We start from the raw sequence: 24,726 nt of genomic DNA on the forward strand, positions 1-24,726 counted from the left end.
AAACGATGCAGGAATGTGAAAACAGCTTCGGCAACAGCAACAACATACGAGATTACGAGTACCAGGCAATGGTTTCCTTATGGTCATCGTGCGTTTTTTTTTTTTTTTTGTGTGTGTCTATATATATATATATATATATATATATAGAGAGAGAGAGAGAGAGAGAGAGAAAATGGTGTTCTTGACCCTGTCCAGCAGTCCAATTGTGATTTTACCCTTGTTTTTTCAACTTTGTGATTTTGCCCCTGTTATTTTAAAACGAACAATCCGTTTGCCCCTGGTTTGGATGTCTGTTAGATGGACATAGAATAAATGAATTAAAAAAATCAAAATCCCTGCAAACAGAGGCAAAAAGACCATGTTGCCCCTCATCTTATCTTCAACCTCCTGCTCCTCCAGCCACAGGCAAACCACACGGGTCAGGGATAGATCGAGCGGGCGTGCACGCTTCTCCTCCGGAGTGGTCGGTGTCAGCTTAGCAAGCATCGCGGGGCGTCGGCCGGTCCCAGCCGCGGGGCGCGTTGTGCGGGGGACGGTGGTGGCTGCAGGCGGCTCGGTGGTGGCTGTGATGCTCGGTGGTGGCTGCAGGCGGCTCGGTGGTGGCGGTGTTCGCGGGTCGTTGTGCAGGTGGCTCGGTGGTGGCTGTGTTGGCGGTGGTGCCTGACCTCGACGTGGACAGCTCCGGCCATGGCGCGGGCGAGCTCCGACTCCATCGGCTCGGCCCCAGCGGCGCCCTCAGGCCTCAGCCCGCTCCCTCGCCCTTTGTCCATGAGCGCGGCCGCGAACGCCATGGCCGAGCAGGGAGCTCCCGCCGCCGCTGCTTGTCCCGCACCGTTCGAATGCCATGGCCGAGCAGGGAGCTCTTGCTCGCGAATCCGAGCCGATAGGCGGCCGCGACGGGTCCTTGCGGCGCCAATGGAGGAGACGGGGAGGCGAGAGGTGCTGTGTATGCGGAGATCGACGAGCTCGACCTCGGGTCGGCAATGGCGGCGACAGCGGCCTCCTCCGCAACACAGGACGCCGCGCGCTCGCTCTAAGCTCCCCTCCGCTCTTGCTGAAGGCGTATGCCGTTGGCGCATTGCTCCACCGCTCCAAGACCGCCGCGCCAAGACCCAGGGTCGCCGCCCACCGCGCCAGAGCCCAACGTCGTCGGCGCCATGCTGAAGACCGCCCGCGCCCTGACCCGCCGCCACCGGAGATACTGCTGCCCCGGCCTTTCTCCGCCGTCACCACCAGAGCACGTCGCCGTTCTACTTTCTCTGCCTCTCGGCAACCATGGATGGAGGTGCCTGCCTCCCATCTAGGTCCCAGCCACCTCCGAGCCAACACAGCCACCACCGACGCGCCACCACGAGCTCCAGCCACCGCGCCGCCGGGGGGAGGAACGCCGCTGGGAGGGGAGTGGTGAGGCGCCGCCGGGCTGGAGAAGGAGAGGGAGGGGGAGGGAGGGGGAAAGAGTGCGGCCGCCGCCGCCGCCCTTGTGTCGGGCTGGGAGACGCAGAGCGAGACGAAGGGAAAAATCACAGGGGCATATTTGTCCTTTGGTACAAAAGTTAACACCGTTAGGGGTGGATGACGGAGCAGGGGCAAACTGGTGCTTCGTGAATGGCACAATAGGGGTAAATTCACAAAGTCAAAAAAATAGAGGCAAAATCACAATTTCGATACAAAACAAGGGTACAAACGCAAGAGCCCCATATATATATATATATATATATATATATATATATATATATATATATATATATATATATATATATATATATAATTTCATCATGGGTACATTAACTAATTCCTAAAATAAAGCCGAGTTTTCCTTATGGTCATCGTGCGTGTACCCATGTGTGTGTATATATATATATATGTATATCATCATGGGTACATTAACTAATTCCTAAAATAAAGCCGAGTTGCCCACAACACAAACTGTTGATCTGATCTCCAAGAAGCAGTCAGTCAGTTGTTCGCTAGGTCGTAAACGATCGTAAATTTTCAGCTAGAATAGTATTTTTCTCTCAAACCAAACCAGCCAGCAGTAATAATCCACAATCGTATACAATTGTATCAGCACCAGCCGAACAGGCTGACAACTATATAAAGGGGAGGGAAACAGCTGTGCACAAACTTCTTTTTTTATTATTATATTGTGAGGGACATCACAATTTTGCTATGTAATCAGTCTCCATGCTTTATTGTTTTCCAAGGCCACTACTACCTCAATAAAATGTTCGGCCCCGTTAGCTCGAGGAATTTTGAAGGAATCTGAATGAATTTGGAAGAATTTGTGAGAGGAAAACACTGTTCCGGATGGAAAAAAAAACGGATCAAACCGGGTTTAAGGGCACGCGAACGGGGCCTTAGTGGCCCCAAGTCTACACCTACAAAAACTGCCACGGCAGGAACCCGTCTAGAAGTATCTGTAACCAAATAATGCGCCCATGGCCTTAATTTTACCCCCGGCACTGCTAAACATGAAGTTCTAACAAAAGATGTCCGTGGGAGAACTCACTAATCCCTCCATGGGTCGCTCTCGGGTCTAACTTCCGAGGGCTCAATCACCTCTGTTACGGTGCCTTCAGATGAGTCTGCCTCTGCGCTGGCCTCACCCGTTGATGCCTCGGCCTTCTCCGTGTCGGACCTTCCCCATCTCCCACCCAGGGCAATCGCCATCATCTCATAGATCTTGCCACCCAACTCCGCTGGACTCTCCGGCTGGAATTATGACAAACATTCCAACATTTTAATAAATGATTTTCACCAAGACCATCAAAATCCGTAAATGTATTCCATTGTACTTACAGTATATCCACTTGAGATTAAAGCAGCCTCATATAGGAGCTCAACAGCCCTCTTGGCTTCTGTGCTATCGGGCTCATTTTTGCAAGCAGCCTGCCAACAATAATTTATCATTCAGATTAGTTACTTCATATAGCTCAAGCACGTTAATTGTTCTTAAGTTTGACAATTGATTCCCAAGGGGTAATGGTCTTACACTCAAATCCTTGATAATTGGGTGGTCGGGATTGATTTCGAAAATCCTTCTTCCCCTCATGAATTCCAAGCTTGATGTGTCACCAAGTGTTTGCGCCTTCATGAGCCTGTCAGATTTTGAGAAATACATATGTATGAGGAAACAGATAATGACTAAACAAAGCAATGGCTTAACAACAAACTTACCTTTCCATATTGGCGGACCAACCGAACTTGCCAGATACAAGAACACATGGAGATGAACTTAAACGCTTTGATATTTGGACCTTCGCAACCTTGTCACCAAGCTGTTGTTTAACCCAATCGCATAGGAGAGTAAACTCCTGCTTGGTTTCTTTAGTCTCTTCCTCTTCATCACCTGCGACAATAAATAAAGATATCTTCAATTCAATGCGATGGAAGTAATCAAACAGTGATAACCACTCTGAGCAAGCATAAGCATTTTCTCACCCAATTCCAGATCCTCTTTGCTGATATCCACAAATTTCTTCTCTTTGTAGGTCTGCAAGTTCTGAATGGCAACCTCATCTATTGGCTCAATAAGGTAGAGAACCTAATAAAAAAAAGCAAGAGTACCCTGAGCCAAAGTATGAAAAGAAGAAAGAACATGTCTCTCTCATAGTCAATAGTGTCTTTACGTTAAAAAAAAGAAGTCAATTGTGTCTATGTCAAGTACATACTTCAATATCTTTTTGGACCAGCTTCTCCAAGAAAGGAGCAGTCTTTGCACTCTGGAGACTATCTGTAGCGATGTAGTAGATTGCCTTTTGACTTTCAGGCATGCTCTCTACATATTGATCAAGACTTATCGTATCTCCCTCATTTTTAGAAGAGTGGAAGCGCAACAATGGGGCAAGGCGCTTGTGATTCCCTGTGTCCTCAATGCAACCAAGCTTAATAAACTTGCCAAAGCTCTCCCAAAACTTCTTATAATCCTACAGAACAAATTAAAGAGCATCAATATCAAGTAAACAAATTAACTAGGAGCAAACTAAAGGTCCGGTTGTACCTCCTTATCTTCCTTTTCGGCAATCTCTTCAATCATATCAAATGTCTTCCTGACAAGTCGCTTGCGCATAATTCTTACCTGAACAACAAAAAACATAAGATTTTCTCTAAATATATCAACAGTAAGAACCTTCAGAATATAAAATTTCAAAGGGGTAGAGGAAAAACTGGCAGGTGTTTCACCCGTTACTTACAATTCGACTTTCTTGAAGAATCTCTCGAGAAACATTGAGGGGAAGGTCATTTGAATCCACCACACCTTTCACAAAGCTCAAGTATCTTGGAAACTGCAAGATGCACGCTAAAATGAATAATCCGTTCCATCTCAATCGATGGATAGTAGAAAATAATAACAATATATTATTAGTGTTGCAAGATAGTGTACCAGTTCACCATCGAAGTCATCGGAGATGAAGACTCTTTTAACATATAGCCGGATATTTTTGGTCTTGGGATTCATTATCTCCTCATTACTAAGTGGTGCCATGCCTGGAACATAAAGAACACTCCTGAATTCCACCTCACCCTGTTTATAGAAAAGATCAAGTTATTGACTATATACAATGTACATGAATTTAAGTGTTTCACAGAGTTGTTTAATGAATTCACACACCTCTGTTGTGAAGTGAGTGTGGGCAAGAGGGTCCAAAAACTCATTGAATGTCTTCTTATAGAACTCATTGTATTCAGTGTTCTCAATTTCCTTTGGATTTCTCATCTGCATGGAGGGAATAGAAATCAACTGTCTGTTTTCTTCATTAGCCCTTACTACCTTGGAGACCAAAGTGATCACAAGTACCAGAAGGGTGCTGTTCTAAGTATGAACAGGCAATAGTAACTCCAGACTTACCCATATGGGTTTTGTTTCATTGGCTAGTTCCCAGTCCCAATATTTCTCAGTAACAGTCTTCTTCTTCTTCTTTTTCTCACCCTATATGTCAAAGTATGCCTAATCAGTTGCAAAAGAAGCAAGATTCTACAAACATAAGGAAAACTAGGAGTCCATTCAGAAAAACTAACCTCTGTTGCCTCTTCACCTTCTTTCGGCTCTTCATCCTCTTCAACCTGTCAATCAAGGGGGGATTACATCAGTGAAATAAATGAAAAGACAATACACATTCATAGATCAAAAGAACTGGTATGGTCAAGAGAAGTAAGAAGCTTTGTCAAGACCCTACCTCAACAGTTCTTGATTTCTCCTGCCATGTGTATATGGGAAAAGACACAAACTGAGAGTAGTTTTTTACTAAGCCTTGAATCCTTGAAGGGTCCGCAAACTCGTACTTATCATCAGACTATAGAAGACATATTAACGTAAGGTTGCTATTAAGAAAAAGCATTTCCTGGCATATCAGAAGAACATAGCAACATACCCTTAGAAACAGAGTAATCTGAGTTCCACGTGTAAGCATTTTCTCACGATCAGTCTCTTCCTTGATGACATAAGAGCTACTGTCAGCCACAGCTTCCCACACATACTGTTTATCTGATTTTGGACTCTTGGTGGACACCACAATCTGCAATGTGGGTTTGACAAAATGTCAACTTAAATAACGATCTAAGCCAGTGCAAAACGAGAAAAAGCTCATTCCATGTAAAATTATTTAAGAAAAAAAAAGCATCCAAGAAATATCTCAAACCTTCTCTGCAACAAGAAAAGCTGAGTAAAATCCAACACCAAACTGACCAATTAGACCATTGTCCGCCCCAAGGTCTTTGTTTTCCTGAAGAGCAATACATTTTGACATTAAGGAAAAAGACAATGAAACAATCACATAGACACTACAGCATTTAGGCCCATATCCCATACTCATAGATGTATGCACAATTGTTAAGGAAGGTACGATGCTGCACCTTGAGGGCCTTCAGAAATTTTGAGGTACCACTCTGAGCAATGGTACCAAGGCAGTCCTTGAGCTCATCTTTAGTCATACCAACACCAGTGTCACTATTGAAACCAATAGCCACCAGAAAGTCATGCCATTAGAGTCTGTTCACAGAACACCAACAAGTAGTTCTGTCATTAACAGGAACTTACGTGATAGTAATCGTTCCAGCATCAGGGTCAGTCTTAATCCTTATTTCCAGCTCACCGCCATCAGCGAGCAAAGAGGAATCAGTCACGCCGAGAAACCTCAGCTTATCCAATGCATCACTTGCGTTGCTGGTAGAGCAGCAGATAAGTAGAATCCATGAATAATGGCATCGAATGAATTGCCATAGGTTTCCAGGTTCCAGCAAAAGGTACTGACCTAACAAGCTCGCGGAGAAATACCTCCTTGTGACTGTATAGACTATGGACGATCAAATCCATTAACCGGCTCACCTACCAGGTAGAACAGAAACAAGCATACATGTTTCAGTAACCAGTGGTCGCACATAATCAAACTCGGTCATACTTCGGCAACATTTCTGCTGAACTGTGGGTAACCTTATCACATTAATTCAACCCCTCAAAAAATTCTCAAGGTGTACGGACGAACGTCAATTAAAAATTCCATCTGAAATTACAGATATATATGGACCGTGCCCATGTCTCACCTCCGCCTGGTACTCGAACTTCTCCCCAGCCGCCTCCTCCCCGGCGGGCTTCTCGGCGACGGCCGCATCGCACCTCACCCTGAGCGACCTCCCCCTGCTTCTGTGGGCCTCCCACCTGAGCCCTCTGGCGCACCTGACCGCCCCGCTCCCCCGCGGCGCAACCGAGGTCGCGGCGGACGGCGCCCTCCTGCCCGCGCAGGGCCGCAGCGCCGCCACCGACGACGCGCCCAGAGTCCCGCTCAGCGCCGGCGCCATGGGATGGGAGACGGTGACCGCGCACGCCACGAGCTTGCGCGCCAACGTTCGTAGAGAGGGAGGGGGAGAGGGAGCAGAAGAGGATAAGGGATGTGGGTTAGGGTTTTTGTAGTAAGCTGTGGGAGGCCGGAGGGTTCAACAGGAGGTAGGAGATGAGATGAGGCGCGGCCGAAGCTTCTAGAAGCAGCCGGGCCCGAACACTGTCACTGAGTCACTGTGACTGTGAGCCGGGCCTCTTTTTTCTGCTTTCATAAGCCCAAATAGGCCTCTTTCTTCTGCTTTCATAGGCCCATTTATCGAAATGTCATGAAATCATACGTGATGATTGTAGCCGCCTCCGGCCCTGTTTGAAACGCGGGAAAAAATTTCTGTTATTGTGTTTTTTCTGTCAAATTGAACTGATTCCTATGAAATTTCTGCGTAATTTCTGTGAAATTCCTGCGTTCCAAATAGGCCCTCAGTGTTGGAAGCTACTCCCGTCCAATAAAAATATGCACCTCACTTCTCAAGAAATTAAAATATTTTCAAATTTAACTAAACATATAAAAATACTAATATCTATGGCGTGTAATAAATATTATTGGATTAATCGTCAAATATTTTTATAATAAACTTATTTAGATATACAAATGTTCATGCTATTTTCTACTTGAAGGTTTGATTCTTCACCAAGTGAGATATTTTTGGACGGAGGGTGTATCTTTCTTGCTGTTGCTGATAACAGATTGAGGCCCTGTTTGGTTGAGCTGTGGCTGTGGGAAAAAGCTGCTGTGGGCTGTGAGCTGTGGAAAAGCTGCTGTGGACTGTGAGCTGTAGAAAAGCTAAAAGTTGTTTGGTTAAACAAGTATAAAATATACCTTTTATCTTTATCTCTCTTGAAACAACTATGGAAGAGCTTTTTATTACACCAATTTCGAAAAGTAGAAAGCCAAAAGCCAAAAGCAGGGTCAACCCAGCTTTCAAAAATGAACTACGGAAAAGCAGCTGCTTCTGAAAAAGCACCCTCCAAAAGCAGTCCCTTTGGTTGGACTTTTGGCTTTTGAAGCCAAAAGCCAAAGCCAAAAGCCCAACCAAACAGGGCCTGAGCAGTCTCTATCCGGACACTCACAGCGTTGTGTTCTGTGTGTGTGTGTTTACAAGCTAGCTTCAAGCAACGTAACGTATCCAAGTGTAAAAGAGAATCAGAAGCTGACATAAAGATCGTGCTATATTTCTCTTTACTGTTCGTGAACATCTTATGATTAACATTCCCATCACGCAGTCTTCTTTTATATCTAAGCAACAAGGGAAAAACACTGACACTGACAGCAACCAGAAACCCATTCCATTCATCGACCTCGGCTAAGCTCACCGCTGTCAGGAGGCTCTTTGAAGCAGTCGACATTGCACAGACCCATGGCTCTAATCTTCTCTCCGATCCTGCACAAGAACAATGAGAAAATATTTTAAACTTGTAGGGGAAACAATGACTGACGGGGCTGAATTTTCCTCATCTCGACTGAAATAAGCAAATTGCAATGGCCATGACACGACAGCGGAGGCAGAAACCAACCTATCAAAGCTTTTCCTTGGTTTTTCCGGCTGCTCATGTTCGAGGATGCTGTCGAAGCAGTCCACGCTCCTCCTCGATCTCCTGTCTGTGCTGGACCTCGCCTTCTCCCTGTGGCCCGTGCTTCGCCTGCGCTTATCTACGTGCTCGGTGCTCAGCGTATGCTCTTCATGGATCGTGTTCTTCTTCAACGGCTCTAGCCTTCGCGAGATCATGCGAGAAGGAGCCTCAGAGATGGCTTCACTGTCAGGCTGCGTTCTGTTTTCAGCTGCCGATGTCTCATGCTCATCTTTTTCAGATGGCAACTTCTTTATGGTCGATAAGAACTTCTTCAGATGTCGTATGTACACTGGGAATTTCTCCAGGTTGCCGTGGTCACCTCCCTCAATCCAGAGAGGTTCATACTTGTGCTGGCACAGCTCCCAGAGCCGCTTGCCATGGGAGCAGTCGACGACGTCATCTTTTGTGCCCTGAAAATGAAAATAATGATCCAGTTTATTAATGATCTGAAGCTAGTTGAAGAATACTACCACGTAGATGTGTATAAAGAGCTTACATGGATTACCAAAACCGGGCATTTAACATGGGGGATTTTGTCGATGTTCTGCAAATGGAACAAGTGTTAGCATATACAGGACGTATATCATTCATCTTGATACTTCAGACAGAGAGGCAAACCTTGTATATGTCAAACCAGTACGTTTTCTTCACAGAATACATGACACGCAATCCAGACAGTATTGGACTGTGTAGAACAACAGCTCTTACGCGATCGAAACGAACAGCTAAATCAAGGGTTGGTCCGCTGCCAACAGACTGACCATACAGAACAATGTCTTCTTCCCTAGTTCCATAAACGTCCACAAGGCACTTGTATGCAGCCTCTATGTCAGCAAAGGTATTAGCTTCACTTGGCTGAACATGGATTTTACAGAAAGATTGTGTTAGCACTGTTGTTTTATCCTAAAAATGGTTCGACTGCTAAAAAGATGAACTAGTTCAGAACAAACGTCCCCTGAATCAAACTCACTCTAGCATGAATCAGTTTCAAAGCCTCTTTTGTAACAAGAAAGGCCAACAATAATGTTGTGAGGTGCCCCTAGACTGAAGGTGACATGGTACCGTAAGAGCATAGTTTAAAAAAAAGATAGAGATAAATTACCTTGCCTGATGACTGCCCATAACCAGAGTAATCATACCTGCGAAGAACGATGGAATTATTCTAAGACAGGCAACTTCAATCGTCAGAAGGGCATGACAGAGAATTTGCTAAAGCTTCAAGAAGGACATAGATTTGCAGCAAGCAATAACTATTTACATGGTTCAGCAAGAACGAATAAACCAGATAGCCTGACCAACATCTTCACGTCAATGAAAATGTCCATATCCAAAAAAAAAAAAAATCACAATGCACTAGTAAAATATTGCAAAGAAAATTTGAATGTTTGTGGGCGATGGAAATGAAATCTAGAATAAATTTTATGATCATACTGCAACATAACATTAACAGTTGATACAGTTTGCACATAAGCTCTCTTGGACTTCGTCAAGAGACTTTGTCTGTCATAAGGATACTAATAGTTGATATTGGCTGAGGCTCCGTTCGGCTTGTTGAAACTTGACTGAAAAACACTATTTTGGCTGAAATGTTGTGAGAGAAAAACACTGTTCCGGCTGAAAAAAGAAGCCGACATCGGCTGTTTTGGATTTTGTCAATTGGGGTTTTAGAAAAACTGAAGTTAATTATCAGTGCTGATTTCAGCTCATCCAAAGTAATATTGTATTTCATGAAACTTTTTATCTTTTAACCGTCTTTAAAAAAATCGTTTGATGGCTATATCTTTTTAATCAATCTATACATGTTCTGTCGACAACTCCTACACATCACTCTCTTTGTCTCTGTCTCACTTTGATGGGCAAACAAACCCCTGGACCACATCATTGTTCCCTCCTTTTCTTCAGACTCCTGCATCTAACCCCACCCTCTTGTCTCAAAATCCCTCTTGCCCTCTTTACTTAACAGGTAGTGTGGACGTGCATCCAGTTAGTGCATTGTACTTAATTGTACTTGTTAATTCAAGAGAGTAAAATAAAGGATGTATCTGTACAGCTTCTCTGGGAGTATTTCTACTTTGCATTTTACAGCTCATGTTAAGGAATAAAACTCATACTCCTAGTGCAAGATTCAGCCATGCAGGCAAGCTTCCATTTGACATAATTATATATAGAGCTAAAAATTATGTAAGCATTTTCATGGTCAACATGAAAACTAAAAAATTACTATGTAAGACTAGTTTCACCTAACAGTATGTTCCGTAATGAGCACCCTTGCGTGTTCTGGGCCATCGTGTGGTTCATTCATGCAGCATATCTGCATCATTGATGTAACATCCAATTAGCTGTTCTGTTACGTCTGGGTTTGTTTGCTAGTTTGCTACGAATCCAATCCAACAGTCCCGATCTTGATCCCTTGATCGAGCCAAGGATTTCATGCCAGGATAATATCGGGGGCATGTGGACGGGGTTGTTTTACTGTGTATACTTGAGGTGTCATTGTGTAGCCAAATAGTTAAGTCAAATAGCAAATAAATGCTTCCAGCAGAGAAAAGCAAGTCCAATGAAAGGTCAAAATGCTGTTGCCATGAGTGAGAGTGACCCACATAAACAAGTTGAAAATACAGCTTCAACGAACAGTCCAGATCGTGTAGGTTAATCAAGCAATGATATCAAGCAAACTTTAGTGTTCTACTCTCTTACTGTTGTCCAATGATTAGCTTTCTATCTACAGTGCCTAGTAAAAATTAAACAAAAAAGAAGGCGGGTTTCAAGAAAAGATGGGCATAGAACTGGGCTACTTTTGCACCAGCCAAACCAAACAGGTTCCGAATGCAGAATGAGCTTCACTAGAGTATAGAACTATCCTATCCTACCAAGAAAAGTGTCAATAACATCTTCACCACAGACGGAGACAAAAGACAAAATATTTCCCAAACACTATATTTTTACAGGTTCCGGATTGACAATAAATCGATTGCAGAATGAAAAAACTTATTTTCTGCTACAGTGCAGCAGCAACAAAATTTACATCAGTTGCACCTAATATAGATGTCAAACTAAACCTTATAGCCAAATAACGTGTGCAACTCTCTCAACAATCAGACGAAAATCTGATCTCCCCAAAAGAATCAGGAGTATCAATTACACATGATAAATCTTTAACAAGAAAGCAAACCCCCATTCAGAAATACTATAAGCTAATGAAAACAATCAATGCAAATCGAAGTAGCATGCAGCACCTGATTACCCCGCTCAATAACGTAGGAGGACATGTATGATCACTATATTCATCATATTCAATTCACCACTCAGACAGAAAACAATTAATAACACGGAAAGCGACAGAAGGCAAACATTTGTTTTTTCCGTAAGTGATCAAGGCACTCCCATTCTAAAGGATCAAACCATGATCTTATCAGATTGTGAGTTGTGGCCTTCTAGAAAAAGATATGTTCGTTCTTTCAAAAACGAAAAAGAAAAAAAGAAAAATGTGTCCCGATCAGTTTTCACAAGATCATTTGATCTCTACAGAAAAAAAAAATCCTCTCTTTCCACAAGATCATCATCCATCCAGTATCCAGTATAACTAATAATAAAGTAGTAATCTTGGTCGGCCAACCAAGTCAAAAGCATCGGAGAAACCAGTCAATCACACAACAACACGAGCGCGCTTCATCACTCACCCCATGAGGTTGACGTGGAGTCGTGCGCTGAGCTCGACGAAGATCCCGTACATCTTGCCGAGGTCGGCGGCGTTGCCGTGGGAGAACAGAAGGGTGAGGCTGGCGCCGGGGTGCCGCACGTACACGGCGATGATCTCCGAGCCCCGCCGCGTCCGCACCCGCCTCGCCTCCACGCCCACGCTCCACCGCACGCCCGTCATCGCCACCCTCCTCGTTGCCACCTTACACGACGCCGCATCCTCCGCCGCCGCCGCCGTCGCCGCTGGCTCGTCCTCCTCGTCGACCACGCCGTAAGACGGCGGGTCGGGAGGGAAGAACGCCATCTTGGAGGCCACCGATGAAGTCACCCCACCCATATCCAATCCAACCAACCTCAGAACTCCGGCCGCAGCCGCATCAGGGTCTTCTCCGGCCGGGGAGGGTGGAGGCGTGGCAGCCTGGAAATGAGGAGAAGGGGCTTCAACTTCACGGTCAGATCCTTTTAGAGGCCCAATTGGAAAGTTTCCAGCTCAGAGCTGCTCCACGGAAGGGGGTGTGCATGGAGTTGTGGTGTTCTTCGGGGATCTGAGTGGAAATAGTCAATTCCTCTCCGGGGTTTATCGGAGGGGAGAGGGGGTTAAAGATTGGCGCGGAATTAGGGGGACGGATTTGCCGAGTTGCCTTTGCCGGGAGAACTAGAGGAAGGAAGGGTTGTCACGTGACCACAGCCAGGCCAGCACGTGAGGTTCACTTTTTACTAATTTTTCACTTTTATTTTTCTTTTATTATTAGGACCCAACTTCCAGGCTATACATGTAATTGCTGCATTGCCTTTATTTGATTGATCCGGGCTTATAATGTCTAGAGATTTGGGTTAGTACTATGTGAATGCTTATTGCTAAATATGGAGTCTATAAGATCAAACCATTGTTATTATTAGGGTTAAGTTCAATTTACACCCTCCAACTTGCAGCAAAGTTCAGATTTTAACCTCGAACTTCAAAACCGGACAACTTTGGTCCTCCAACTCTCGAAAAAGTTTAACTTTCAACCTTCTGGCGGTTTTGCGGGTAAACAGTAACTTTTGATATTTTCGGGAGCGCCGAAATTTTATATTATTTTTTCGAGCATCTTAACGTCCTCAAATGAAAAAACTCAAAACTACAAAGTTGTAGATCTCATCGAGGTCTACAATTTACATATAAAAATTATCTTCATCCGACATCGTATTGAAGGGTTTTCTATTTTTTGAAATTTGAGTCTCATCACGCGATTAAATATGATGCTCAAATTTTATATTATTTTTTCGAGCATCTTACTGTCCTCAAATGAAAAAACTCAAAACTAAAAAGTTGTAGATCCCATCGAGGTCTACAATTTACATATAAAAATTATCTTCATCCGATATCGTATTGAAGGGTTTTCTATTTTTTGAAATTTGAGTCTCATGACGCGTGAAACAATTTTGTCGCGTGATGAGACTCAAATTTCAAAAAATAGAAAACCCTTCAATACCATATCGTATGAAGATAATTTTTATATGTAAATTGTAGACCTCGATGAGATCTACAACTTTATAGTTTTGAGTTTTTTCATTGGAGGACAGTAAGATGCTCGAAAAAATAATATAATATTTCAGCACCATATTTTATCGTGTGATGAGACTTAAATTTCAAAAAATAGAAAACCCTTCAATACGATGTCGGATGAAGATAAATTTTATATGTAAATTGTAGACCTCGATGAGATATACAACTTTGTACTTTTGAGTTTTTTCATTTGAGGACGTTAAGATGCTCGAAAAAATAATATAAAATTTCGGCGCTCCCGAAAATATCAAAAGTTACTGTTTACCCGCAAAACCGCCCAGAAGGTCGCAAGTTGAACTTTTTTGAGAGTTGGAGGGCTAAAGTTGTCCGGTTTTGAAGTTCGAGGTTGAAATCCGAACTTTGCTGCAAGTTGGAGGGTGTAAATTGGACTTAACCCTACAACCTTATTATTATTATATATTACAATGAAATGTAAGATTTGTTCTGTCCAGATCTCCATCTTTGAATTTGAATCGGTGTGAGTAATGCTAGTAGCTACTACTAGTACAAATTATTGAAAGTCCTTACTACCTACAAATTATCGACGTGATACTGAAAGTCTTTACCACCAACAAATTATTGGATCCGTAAAACAGTTGCATTTTTGTATCCCTGAAAATGTTATGTGTTTGCTCCAAAGTCTAAAGAAACAAAAATATACGAGTCAAGTGTTTTTCCTTCTTTATTTTTTCGAACAAGAAATGCCTCTGCTCTCCTTTTTATAGCAGAGACATTATATCCAAACTCAAGCATCCATGGTCCATGCAAATTGCCCTTTTCATAATTTCTCTCCGGGTCCTGCTGCTGAGGATCAGATCCAGTGTAAGCTGTGCCGGCGACATGAAATTGGAGTTGGTTGGCATGGCCACCATGACCTGCCACTGGGTCCCTTCACCCAGCTCACTCTTTCAGGTTCAGGCAATCCTGCCATATCATACATGCCAATATGCATGCCGTATTGGCGTATTGCCATCATTGCCTGAATATTACTACATGATTTCATAAAAATATATAGGTAACATCACCAAAAAAACACTCATTGACAAAATAACACTAATACATTTTTTTTGAACGGAAATGAAACTCCTTTTACAGCAACACCATGGCGTAATGCTTCAGTGGCAAGCAATGAGGACCTAGACAGACATGCTAATGCACATGTGTGTGGAGGCACTCAGCAGGCCATTGTCAGCTGGAGGAATTATTAGTGCCATGTCGTGGCTGAATATTTAAACAAATTTGCATCGATATCATTAGCCTTTTCCCAAAAAAATGCTATGAGACTTTCTAGCCCTGCTTTGGATGCAACTAAGCTAAGCACTGCACCCGAGTGGCCGAGCTGAACGCGAAACCCGCAATTTGTAGCATCAAAGGCAGGTATTTGTCACCAGCCACACTTTCTCTCTAGCCTTTTTGACTTTGCTGGATGTTCATTGACGGCTTGGCAATGCACAGGCACAGCAGTTCTTGCAATCTGTCTGCCTCTGTTCTCCTTTTTCGACTCTTCGCTCCCATTCCAGCAATGATGATGATTTCTTCCAATGCTTCCAGTTGAGCAAATGAAATCAAATGCGCATGCTCTCCTTCGTTTTGGATGTCAGAACTCGAAGCTCAGCTCGTGTCTTCGCTAGAAAGAGTGCAGCAAAGTCGCATTGTTGGGCCTGACATGCATGCCTGCCTCTGCCTGCTGCTTGGGAGGTCAATCATGAACTGTTTTTTTCTTTTTCCTGTTGGAAGGTCCACTTCTGGTGGAGCTGTGCCCTACTGTTTGGTACCCATAAACTCGGCAAAATGCGGCATTGCTGCACTGGCATCATCATGCACAAATTTGGGAACCAGAACCATGGCATGCTGATGCTTCAGGAACTTGGGACATGAGATTATGCATGCATGGCAGCAGCTTCAGGGTTCAGGGACTTACCACATAGGGGTTCAGTTGAAAGCTTAATAATACTCTAACCAGCATCAGTTAACATTGTACTCATAAAACCCAACATGAACTACAAAGTATTGCTTCAGAAAGAAAAAAAAAATCTTCCCTGAAGAGTTGGAACGGGCCCAGGCATTGTTAATTCAGTTGTCATTAGCCATTAGGTACATGGTTCGTTCCTAGCTCCGACCACAAATTTATATAAGCAAAAACAGGAGTCGAGACTCATCTGACCGGCGAGCGCTGCATGGGTGTGCTTGTGCTTGGATGATGCCGTCGTTGGTGATGAGGCCATCGTTGCGCGGCACCTCGGGCCGGCCGTCAAATGTGCAAGCTCTCGTAGGAGTCGGCTTGCGATGGGCCCAAAGTGGCGATCATTGGACACGACCATCACCACCAGCGGCACGGACGGTTGAGAGGAGGAATAGGAATGTCCAATAGGAATATGGAATTGGATGCACTTGGGCCGAGCGAAAAACGGTGCACATGGGCTGGTGGACGAGCCCACGAACCCATTTTATGACACTACTAGATGTCAAAATAAGGTATCCGCCGACAGCTTATTCTTTTTTTTTTAAACTAGACATGTGCCCGTGCATTGCATCGGGTCTATGGATTTTTCTCATGTCTACGACGATGCAAGTAGCTTGCAGCTTAGACGAACATATTAAGAATTAAGTCTAGGAGTACAGTCGGGCATACATCCTGGCTACAATACTACAGTTTAAAATGGATAGGAACGCTAGCTATTGCAGAAATAGGACTACTATTGTTACATCCACAAAAAGTAGTCAGCAGAAATATAAAAATGGTTCTGCAGTGGTTGTAGCCAACTTTTATGAACACTACAACACAGAGCCTTTTTTAAGGCGGACAAAAGAGATTAATGGAGGCGGGCATGACAACCGCCTATATTCAAAGGCCTCTGTTAATAGATATTAACGGAGGCGGTTGCAAATGCCCGCCTCCATAAACAAATAATTTGACGAATTAAAAAAGCCCGCCGAGCCCGGTACCGTGCGTCGCCGGATCTGCCGCTGCCGGGAACTGCCACCATTAAGCCCGTCGACCGATCCAGCCTCCAAGAGTGCGTAGCCGACAGATCCGGACTCCCTAAGCTCGTCGCCGACGGATCCACTCGCCTGCAGTCGGATTTGCTCGCTCGTAGCCGGATCGACGCGCACGCAGCCAGATCCGCTCTCCCGCAGTCGGATCGATGCCGGATCAGCGTGGGGACCCGGGCGAGCCACCAGGAGCCGCCGCTATAAATGTCCATGCAGCCCGAGGCACGACGGCACGGCACCAAGCCCACTTTTTAGCCCGACACGAGCACAGCCAGCTCGGTGATGTGCAGGCTCAGGCTGGCCTGGCCCGGTACAGCAGGCTGTGCCTGGGCCGTACCCCAGGCCCGTGGGCTAGCACGGCACGACCTGGATTTTTAGGGTCGGCCCGACAGCGGCCCACCACCCCCTCTCCCCCATGGCCCAAGGCGACGGCCCAGCTGCTCTCCGCCTCCCCCTCTCCCCCACGGCCCAAGGTGATGGCCTAGCTGCTCTCCGCCTCCCCCTTCGTATATAAGCGGCGCCGGCTCCCTCTCCCCTCCCTCACCAAACCCTAAATCATTCGGTCATCTCTTTCCCCACCCAGGCACCCACCCGCGCTCCTCCGCCCTCTCGAGTCGCTCTCGCTCTTGCCTCGTCGTCTCTAGTGACCTCCCCCGACTCTGATGACCTCGATTTGATCCGCCTACCGCCATCGAGCCACTCCCTTCTCCTCCTTCCTGATACCCTCCCTCTCTCCCATCTCCCTCTCCCTCTCTCCCCTCGACCCCTTTAGATCTTGGTGATTATGTGAGTTCTTGTTACTGTCTTCCCTCCGCCGCCGCTCGCCATCCTTGCTAACGGTGTGTCGTCTTCTCTTTGGGGCCATCGTCTTCTTTGGCACCAGGCTCCGGTTGCGTAGGTAAACCCTAACCTTAACCCTAACCCTCTTCTTCTATCTTGATCTGTCTGACTATTTCTGATTCTGTCTGTTCCTCTTCCCCCTTCATCTCTTTGCGTAGGTCGGTAGCCGATGCTTCGTCCTCTAGCTATGGCATAGAGCGAGCAAGGTGGCCACTCGTACCATTGAGGAATGGGGCTAGAGAGGACATGGCTGAAGATGATGGCGTCCTTCCACCAGGCCTAGCCCCCAAGGGCGAGAACGACAACGACACCCGTGACGCTGCTGCTGCGTTGTTTGGTATCGATCTCAGAGACTATTGTTCTTTCTGGTGTTTATTATCCAACTAGTTCACTTATTCTGCACCATCTTCTTGATATTGCTTCACATTTGCATGCAAGTGAAAAAGATCAAAATATAATGTCTATTGTATATCCTATGAAGCTTAAATTCCTTAAATACTGGCAAGACATACCTCTATTTTATTCATTTGTATTCATTCTTGATCCTAGAGCTAAGATGAGAGGTCTATTTAATGTTCTGCAATTACTTAAAGAGTACACTGGTTGTGATTATAGTTCATATTATGCTGATGTGAGAACTAAAATTTACAAGTTGTTTAACAAATATGAGAGAAAATTTGGTGCAGCTAGGTCTCAAAGGGCTACACAGCCTGCAAGCCATACAGGTAAAAGAAAATAGGCATGGGGAAGGATCTTTGGAGGTCCTAAATCTGGTGTTGTTGGTCCTTCCCCTGCCTCTGCCCCCACTTCATCTACATCTAGTTCTGTTATGTATGAGCTCACAGTTTATGTTGACAGTGACAATGTCACTGCATATGAGGATGATTTTGATTTACTTCTCTGGTGGCGTGACCACAAACTAACCTATCCAATCCTATCTATCATGGCTAGAGATATTATGTTAGTTTTTGTTTCTACTATCTCTTCATAATCATGTTTCAGCTTAGCAGGAAGGATCATTGAGGAGCGGTGACGACGTTTGTTGCCTGAAACTATGGAGATGCTAACTTGCATAAAGGATTGGGAGTTAGGAGAAAGAAGGTTAGAGCATGCTGTTGACAACCAAGAGTTGGAGGATTCCTTCAAGAATTTATATCTCGATGAAGATGAAGCTGGTACATCTGGGGGTGCTGCTGTTGGTGCATCTGGGGGTGCTACTACTGGTACATCTGGGGGTGCTACTGCTGGTACATCTAGGGGTGCTGCTGCTTGAGACTAGGGGTGCTACTGGTACATCTGGAGGTGCTGCTGCTGGTACATCTTGAGAGTTGAGAGTTGAGACTTGAGAGTTGAGAGTGTGATCTGTAAGTATAATATGTATCTGTTTTCTATGAGACTTGAGACATTTGAACATGTTTAAGACTTAATTAAGAGTTATGCTGCACTCTTTTTCCCTTTCTAGGGTTTCTCACAAGGGTGAGTTTTACCTAGAAAGGTTTTTAATGAGGCAGCATTGCACAAACAGCTCAGTTATCTTAATTGTCTCTCTTATGTCTTTTGTTTTGTTGGATTTGGTCATTTGGAGTTGAGTTCAGTTTTGATTTGTGAACGTGAAATTTGGTAAGTGGTCTGACTGAGTGATTGTGAATGTGAACTTAGAAGTTGTAATCTGTGAAGTTAGAACTTATAATCTGTGCTTGTGATCTGATTGAGAATGTCATATTTGCTAAGTGTTGTATGAGATGAATTTTTTGAGGTGATTTAAGGGGACCAGGCTGTAACAGAACCGACCAAATCATAAGAACGTAAGTACAAAAATAATCACCGAAGCGATCAAATTCCTGTACTTAAGCTCCCATAATCCCGATAGTCCAGAAATCACGAAGGATTTCAACCAACTCTCGACATACAAACTAAGACCGTAGTGATTCAACACAACACATCATTCGTTACAACATTTCATAAGTAGCATTCGGATTACATCCATCAGAGTTCAAATAAAATATTACAAACCAAGTTCAAAGTTTGCGGAAGCAACATAGTTTAGTACATAACTTCATAGTTTCAAATACATTGCCAGATCTAAGTCATGTCCCACAAAAGCATCATCAGGTATGAGAACTAGTAGATACCACGCCCAACGGTCTAGTCTTCATCCCTAGCTGGGAGAAGGCAATACTTGTAGCAACCAAAGTAGAACTGGTCATCTGCAACAGATGGGAGATAAACCCTGAGTACGAGAAGGTACTCAGCTAGACTTACCCATCAAAACCAGAAATAAAAGACACCAAGGGTCATGCAAGGCTTATGAGGTGGGCTAGCTGGACACAGTTGCATAAAAGAGCTTATGAATATAGTAACCAATTTAAACTTCGTATCAAGTTATCATCATTTACCTGTCCACTAGATTTGCACCTATACTAGAGCACTCACTTATTAGGAGCAAACAATATTAACCATAGCAGGTATAATAAGACTGTCATCATCATATCATCATTTCCGAACCATTATGTTATTTAGTGCATCTACATTGGAGATAAGCCCGTCAAGTTCTCACTAACCGGGAGAGACTGCGACTCGAATCGAATTACAACTCAGCTGAGGGGGTATTCCTAACTCTCACCCTGGCATACTTTGCAAGGGTAGCCGTGGGTCACCTTTGGTACAACTCAGGAACCAAATTCGCGGGTTCGATCAGCGCCAGTGCTCTCAGGGATTACCCTTCTGCTAGGACGATCAGGACTTTTAAATCACCTGCCCTTGGACTCACGCCTACGGCTCCCTTCCGAGGCGTACTTTATACTTATCGACTCCCGGCCTGAGGTGAGCTACTTGGCTTCGTGGTCGGTCTCCAGACCCGGCCAACTAAGAGAGAGGCATGCGTTCAACATGAATAGGAAAGGCTCCAAGATTCAGTCTTTAAGCGACACAGACGGAGTCACTGTAAACCAGCAAGCCTCCGCCCGGTCTTCAATTCAAATTAAGCCAGGTTCTTTTCCATGATAGCAAATATAGCCAACCGTGCCATATGTATATTCCTATATCTCACAGGTGACAGGAAATCACCCGACTTCTACCGTGTTTAAGCAGGGCTAAGCACTACACGAACCTGAGCTACATAGGATTTAGGGTATCAGTATCTGGACAAGGATTGGATAACCAATGCAGCAAGTGTTTGCATCCAACACCTAAACTTAATGCAACAATATATATGTAACAATAATACTTTAACTGTATTTCGGAAATTAGGAGGCTTAATATGCTTCGGGGCTTGCCTTTCACAAAGTTGCACGGATGGTGATCCGGGCACTCAACGGCAACCTCGTCTGGCACTTCTCCTGAAGGTTGCACCTCCTGAACCTCCGGTGTCGGCTGCTGCTGCTCGCTCGGTTCCTCGAATTCCAGCAGGGTCACTCCTTCTGGTATACCTATTGCATGCCGATGCACAAGATAAATATCATGGATGCATAAGGAATGACATGATGCTCATGATGAATGAATCACAGTAAGTGTTTAACGAAAACATCACTGGACACTCGTTTACCGATTAAGAATAGCTCTATTCAAATCACTTTAAAACGTATATCTAACTTAACTTGAAGAACGAGATCAACTTACCTAACTTGCATAACCTAAGATAAAGATGCTCATCTTCAGTTAAAGGCCTAACACCTAGGAACATTACCACAAACTTAGAAATAGTAAAGGCATACTTAAAACAACAGTTAAAGTTTCACATGCACACGGGTAGTTTCTTAATTCAATCATAACTAGAGTTCTATAAATTCAAATGACTTGAAAGAGGACATTCTGGAAAGCTTATGAAATTCTCTACAAATCATTTGTAAACATCAAAGCATGATTCTTACGTTAACCAAATCAAATTCCAGTAAACCTAGAATCTGTCCAGAAATGACAGGGTTACTAAATTAAATATTTAGTGATGATGCAAAAGCATAATTGGACCAAACCAAGTTTACCAACTTGTTGTGCATACTAGAGGAACATTAGAAAGTATAGTGCCAACTTCTAAATAAATTATTTAATATCCTTTTCTAATTTATTTAGTTAATTAGGTGATTAAAGCAATATATAGTAAAACTGTTCAGAAAAATCTACAAAAATTATAGTAGCTATCTCATGCTTCACATAGACTACCATAAAAATTTCAAAGCCATTGGGCAAACAGAATTTGCTGTATCCAAAATAATAGGTGGCATGTCTATTTTTAGCATAATTAGGAAACCCTATTGAAAAGTGTCAAGCAACAGATTCCTCATTTTTTCTAGCATCATTCTAGCATAATAACAGCACTCACCAAATTTTACCCTTACTGGATCTATAGAAAAATTATGAAAATTCACACAAGATCCATCCATGCAAATAAGAGAATTTTCTATCTCCTACATACAGTGTCCAAAATATATGAAAATTTCACTACAAGCTATTCATGATATGAGCTGTACACTATAAAAATTTCATACCATCTGGAGCTACATAGAAAAAGATATAATTACCCCTAATTCTTTCATGATTAAAAGAGATAATTAGCAACTCCATTTTTCATAACAGAACATAGCATAAATTATATTTTTAATAAAAACTAGACATTATCATGAACTCAGCAAAATTGGAACCACATCATTTGAATCTACCAACTAGGAGATACATATTTTTGAATCTATACACCAATCTATGAAAAGAATAAAACAAAACAATTTGAAACCCTAATGAACTACTGCTGGGCCGGCTCGAAGGACACGGCGGCCCGCGAAGCATGCGCTGGCATGGCCCAAACATGGCGCAGCCTAGGCTGGCTCCCGCCTCCACATCGGCGACTGACAAAAGGGGCCCGCGTGACAGAGAGACAGATAGGGGAGGAAGAGAAGACGGTGGCGTAGCTCGTCGTCGGTGGCAGCTCCGACGAGTCCAGCGGTGCTACGGTGTTCACCTCGCCCATGTGCATCTAGCGGTGCCCTCAATTGAAGCTATTGCTGTGGCTACTGGCAATGGCGACGACCATGGCGGTGCACGACCACGGCTTGGCCGGCTCCGGTGAGGCTGCTGCGTCACGGCCCTATTGGGTGACCCTACGAGCATCAGTAGCGTTCATAGCACCTAGCGCAAGGGAGAGAAGGGATGGGAAGGGGCGCGAGTGGCACAGCCCGTGCAAGCTCAACCGGCGGCGGTCATGGCGACCCGGTGGAGCCGCGCTCACGGGGAGGTCTACCTGAGGCAAAAAATGGAATGACGATGGGGTCACAGACGTGGAGAAGCTCATGGTGGGGCTATGGCTTGGATGAATTGGACCAAGGTGCTCGGTTGAGGTGGATTTTTGGCTTGGCGGCTGCCACGATGTCCCGGTCGCCGTGCTCTCACGGAGGAAGAAGATGGCAGGGCGAAATGGCGAGTGAACGAGCGAGTGGCGAGACGCTGGCCTTCATCTAGAGCTCGGACGCGCAACATGGAGATGTCGGCAGAGCATGCACGCCACACGGCGATCAGCTCCTACGCCAGTCGGCCACGGCGAGCCCTGTCCGTTTTCTGAAAATTGCGATTCAGGGTTCAATGACGACGACTGACAGGCAAACTTAGCAGTGATGGATCTCTTAAACCGTGACGATTTAGTGGAAGTGATGTATACAAAAGTTGTAGAGCTATGGTAGGGCTACAACTTTGATTTAGACATCTACAGCTAATTCACCCTATATCCTGAGTTGTATCAAGCCAAAGTTGGCTCGATCCAACTGAAATGGCATCAATGACTTAGACAAAATTTTCAGTGAGAACTCAGCAGGGAAAAATGACTTGTGGCCCTTGTTTGAACATGTTCCACACATTTTCATGAGTTGGTCATAAAACAACTTTTGTTCCTTGATAAATTAGCTACAACTTTGGTAAAGAGTGCACAGCCATGCAAGGTCTCTAAGTTGGTCTTTTGAATCAGTCAAATAGTGGCACTCTAAGGGTCAATTCAAGTCAAACCTCCCCTTGAGGGCATTTTTGTCATTTTGATCCATATGAACAATGTTCCAACAATTACCCTAAGTGTAGTTAAGGTGTATTAGACCATAATCAACCACTTTACACAAATGCTATACCCATGTCAAATGATCACATGTGATGAAACAACAAAACAAGCAATTCACCCAAATGTTGCAATTTTAATGTTTCACATGTTTCATGACTTTGTTGTTATTTTATACTTGTCATATTACTACCATGTTGCCATGTTTCAAGGTATGAGAAATTCATGTTGCATTCACATGTTGCACTACTACCATTCATAAGCAATCAAGTATGAAACAAATAGAATTTGCGAATGTTGCATATGTATGTTTCAGTGACAATGGCATGATGACATAGATGATGCATATGTTTATGAAATGACATGCAATTTTGTGGAAGCCAAACACCTAGGGTGTTACACAGGCTATGGGCTGGCATGGCCCATAGAATTGGTTGTGCTCAACGGGCTAACATGGCCTGACTACCAACCGATAGGGCCATGCCTGGGCCATAGAGCAGGCACAGTACACGATTCAGCACGGCCCGAATAGCCTGTGTGCCGTGCCGACCCTAACCCCAATGGCCCGGGTCTGGCCTGGGCCCAGGATGGGCCATCCCAATGGCCATATATAGCCACTGCCGCTTGTGCTCAGGGGGAGGGAGATGCATGTCTGTTAGCTCATGCTTAGGGGGAGGGAGAGGCCTGCCTCCACCGCCATCATGCGTCCTGCCGCCACCAGCCCAGGGCGCTCTGCTTCATGTTGATGAGTGACACCACCACGAGGTGCATCGCCGCTGGCCCAAGGTGCTACCACATGTCCCACCACCGTTGGCCCTGGTTGCAACCGCCCATCCCCTACGGAGGGAGGAGAGGGAGAGGGAGTGGGCTAGGAGTGTCGCTCGGATGGGAGTTGAAGGGAGCAAGCCTAGTGAAAGGTCCCTGTGTGGTTTTGGTAATTGAATGACAACCTAGGTGGACTAATTGTGTTTATGTGAGATACATAGGTGATTAGTCCACAGGTACATTGTGTAAGCAATATATGCCATGAAGGTGAAAATGGCTCGGAGATGTTGCAAAGCTCACACATGTGATGATGAAGGAGCTCATTCCACATGAGACATGACATTGAGTCATGTGATCAAGGTGGAGAAAATCAAGACATGACTTGGCTTGATAGATTGGTTGCAAGCGTGAAGGGCAAGTTGGAGGTTTTAGAGTGATGGACCACGT

General features: G+C 44.6%; 2 protein-coding genes across 2 annotated transcripts; both read right to left on the bottom strand.

Moving 5' to 3' along the window:
* Positions 1-2,135: 2,135 nt before the first annotated feature.
* On the bottom strand, positions 2,136-6,933 carry LOC136472643 (heat shock protein 90-5, chloroplastic-like). The gene is made up of 19 exons (XM_066470353.1): positions 6,541-6,933; positions 6,252-6,325; positions 6,038-6,163; positions 5,854-5,947; positions 5,640-5,723; positions 5,373-5,516; positions 5,178-5,294; positions 5,020-5,064; positions 4,850-4,930; positions 4,613-4,717; positions 4,385-4,525; positions 4,194-4,286; positions 4,001-4,078; positions 3,672-3,926; positions 3,442-3,544; positions 3,178-3,349; positions 2,993-3,098; positions 2,800-2,889; positions 2,136-2,712 (listed from the first exon to the last, which is right to left on the bottom strand). Exons 1-19 carry the CDS (start codon positions 6,793-6,795, stop codon positions 2,509-2,511), a joined length of 2,367 nt encoding a protein of 788 aa, XP_066326450.1. The 5' UTR covers positions 6,796-6,933; the 3' UTR covers positions 2,136-2,508.
* A 1,018-nt stretch (positions 6,934-7,951) lies between these two features.
* LOC136472644 (uncharacterized) lies at positions 7,952-12,643 on the bottom strand. Its single transcript, XM_066470354.1, has 6 exons — positions 12,085-12,643; positions 9,507-9,543; positions 9,023-9,259; positions 8,901-8,948; positions 8,348-8,814; positions 7,952-8,214 (listed from the first exon to the last, which is right to left on the bottom strand). The coding sequence occupies exons 1-6, from the start codon at positions 12,438-12,440 to the stop codon at positions 8,124-8,126; spliced, it is 1,236 nt and encodes a 411-aa protein (XP_066326451.1). The 5' UTR covers positions 12,441-12,643; the 3' UTR covers positions 7,952-8,123.
* Between the last annotated feature and the right edge of the window lie 12,083 nt (positions 12,644-24,726).

This window comes from Miscanthus floridulus, chromosome 8, assembly GCF_019320115.1.
Source record: "Miscanthus floridulus cultivar M001 chromosome 8, ASM1932011v1, whole genome shotgun sequence".
NCBI classification, from domain to species: Eukaryota; Viridiplantae; Streptophyta; class Magnoliopsida; order Poales; family Poaceae; genus Miscanthus; species Miscanthus floridulus.

Bases quoted from the DNA above. Each gene is read 5' to 3' on its own strand.
- LOC136472643 (XM_066470353.1), bottom strand. From the start codon at position 6,795: ATGGCGCCGGCGCTGAGCGGGACTCTGGGCGCGTCGTCGGTGGCGGCG. The intron at 6,164-6,251 runs GTCAGTACCTTT...CTGCTCTACCAG, and splicing joins TTTCTCCGCGAGCTTGTTAG to CAACGCAAGTGATGCATTGG. The intron at 3,545-3,671 runs GTATGTACTTGA...TTTTTTTATTAG, and splicing joins TGGTCCAAAAAGATATTGAA to GTTCTCTACCTTATTGAGCC.
- LOC136472644 (XM_066470354.1), bottom strand. From the start codon at position 12,440: ATGGGTGGGGTGACTTCATCGGTGGCCTCCAAGATGGCGTTCTTCCCT. The intron at 8,949-9,022 runs GTTTGCCTCTCT...TTCCATTTGCAG, and splicing joins ACTGGTTTGACATATACAAG to AACATCGACAAAATCCCCCA. The intron at 8,215-8,347 runs GTTGGTTTCTGC...GTTCTTGTGCAG, and splicing joins CCAAGGAAAAGCTTTGATAG to GATCGGAGAGAAGATTAGAG.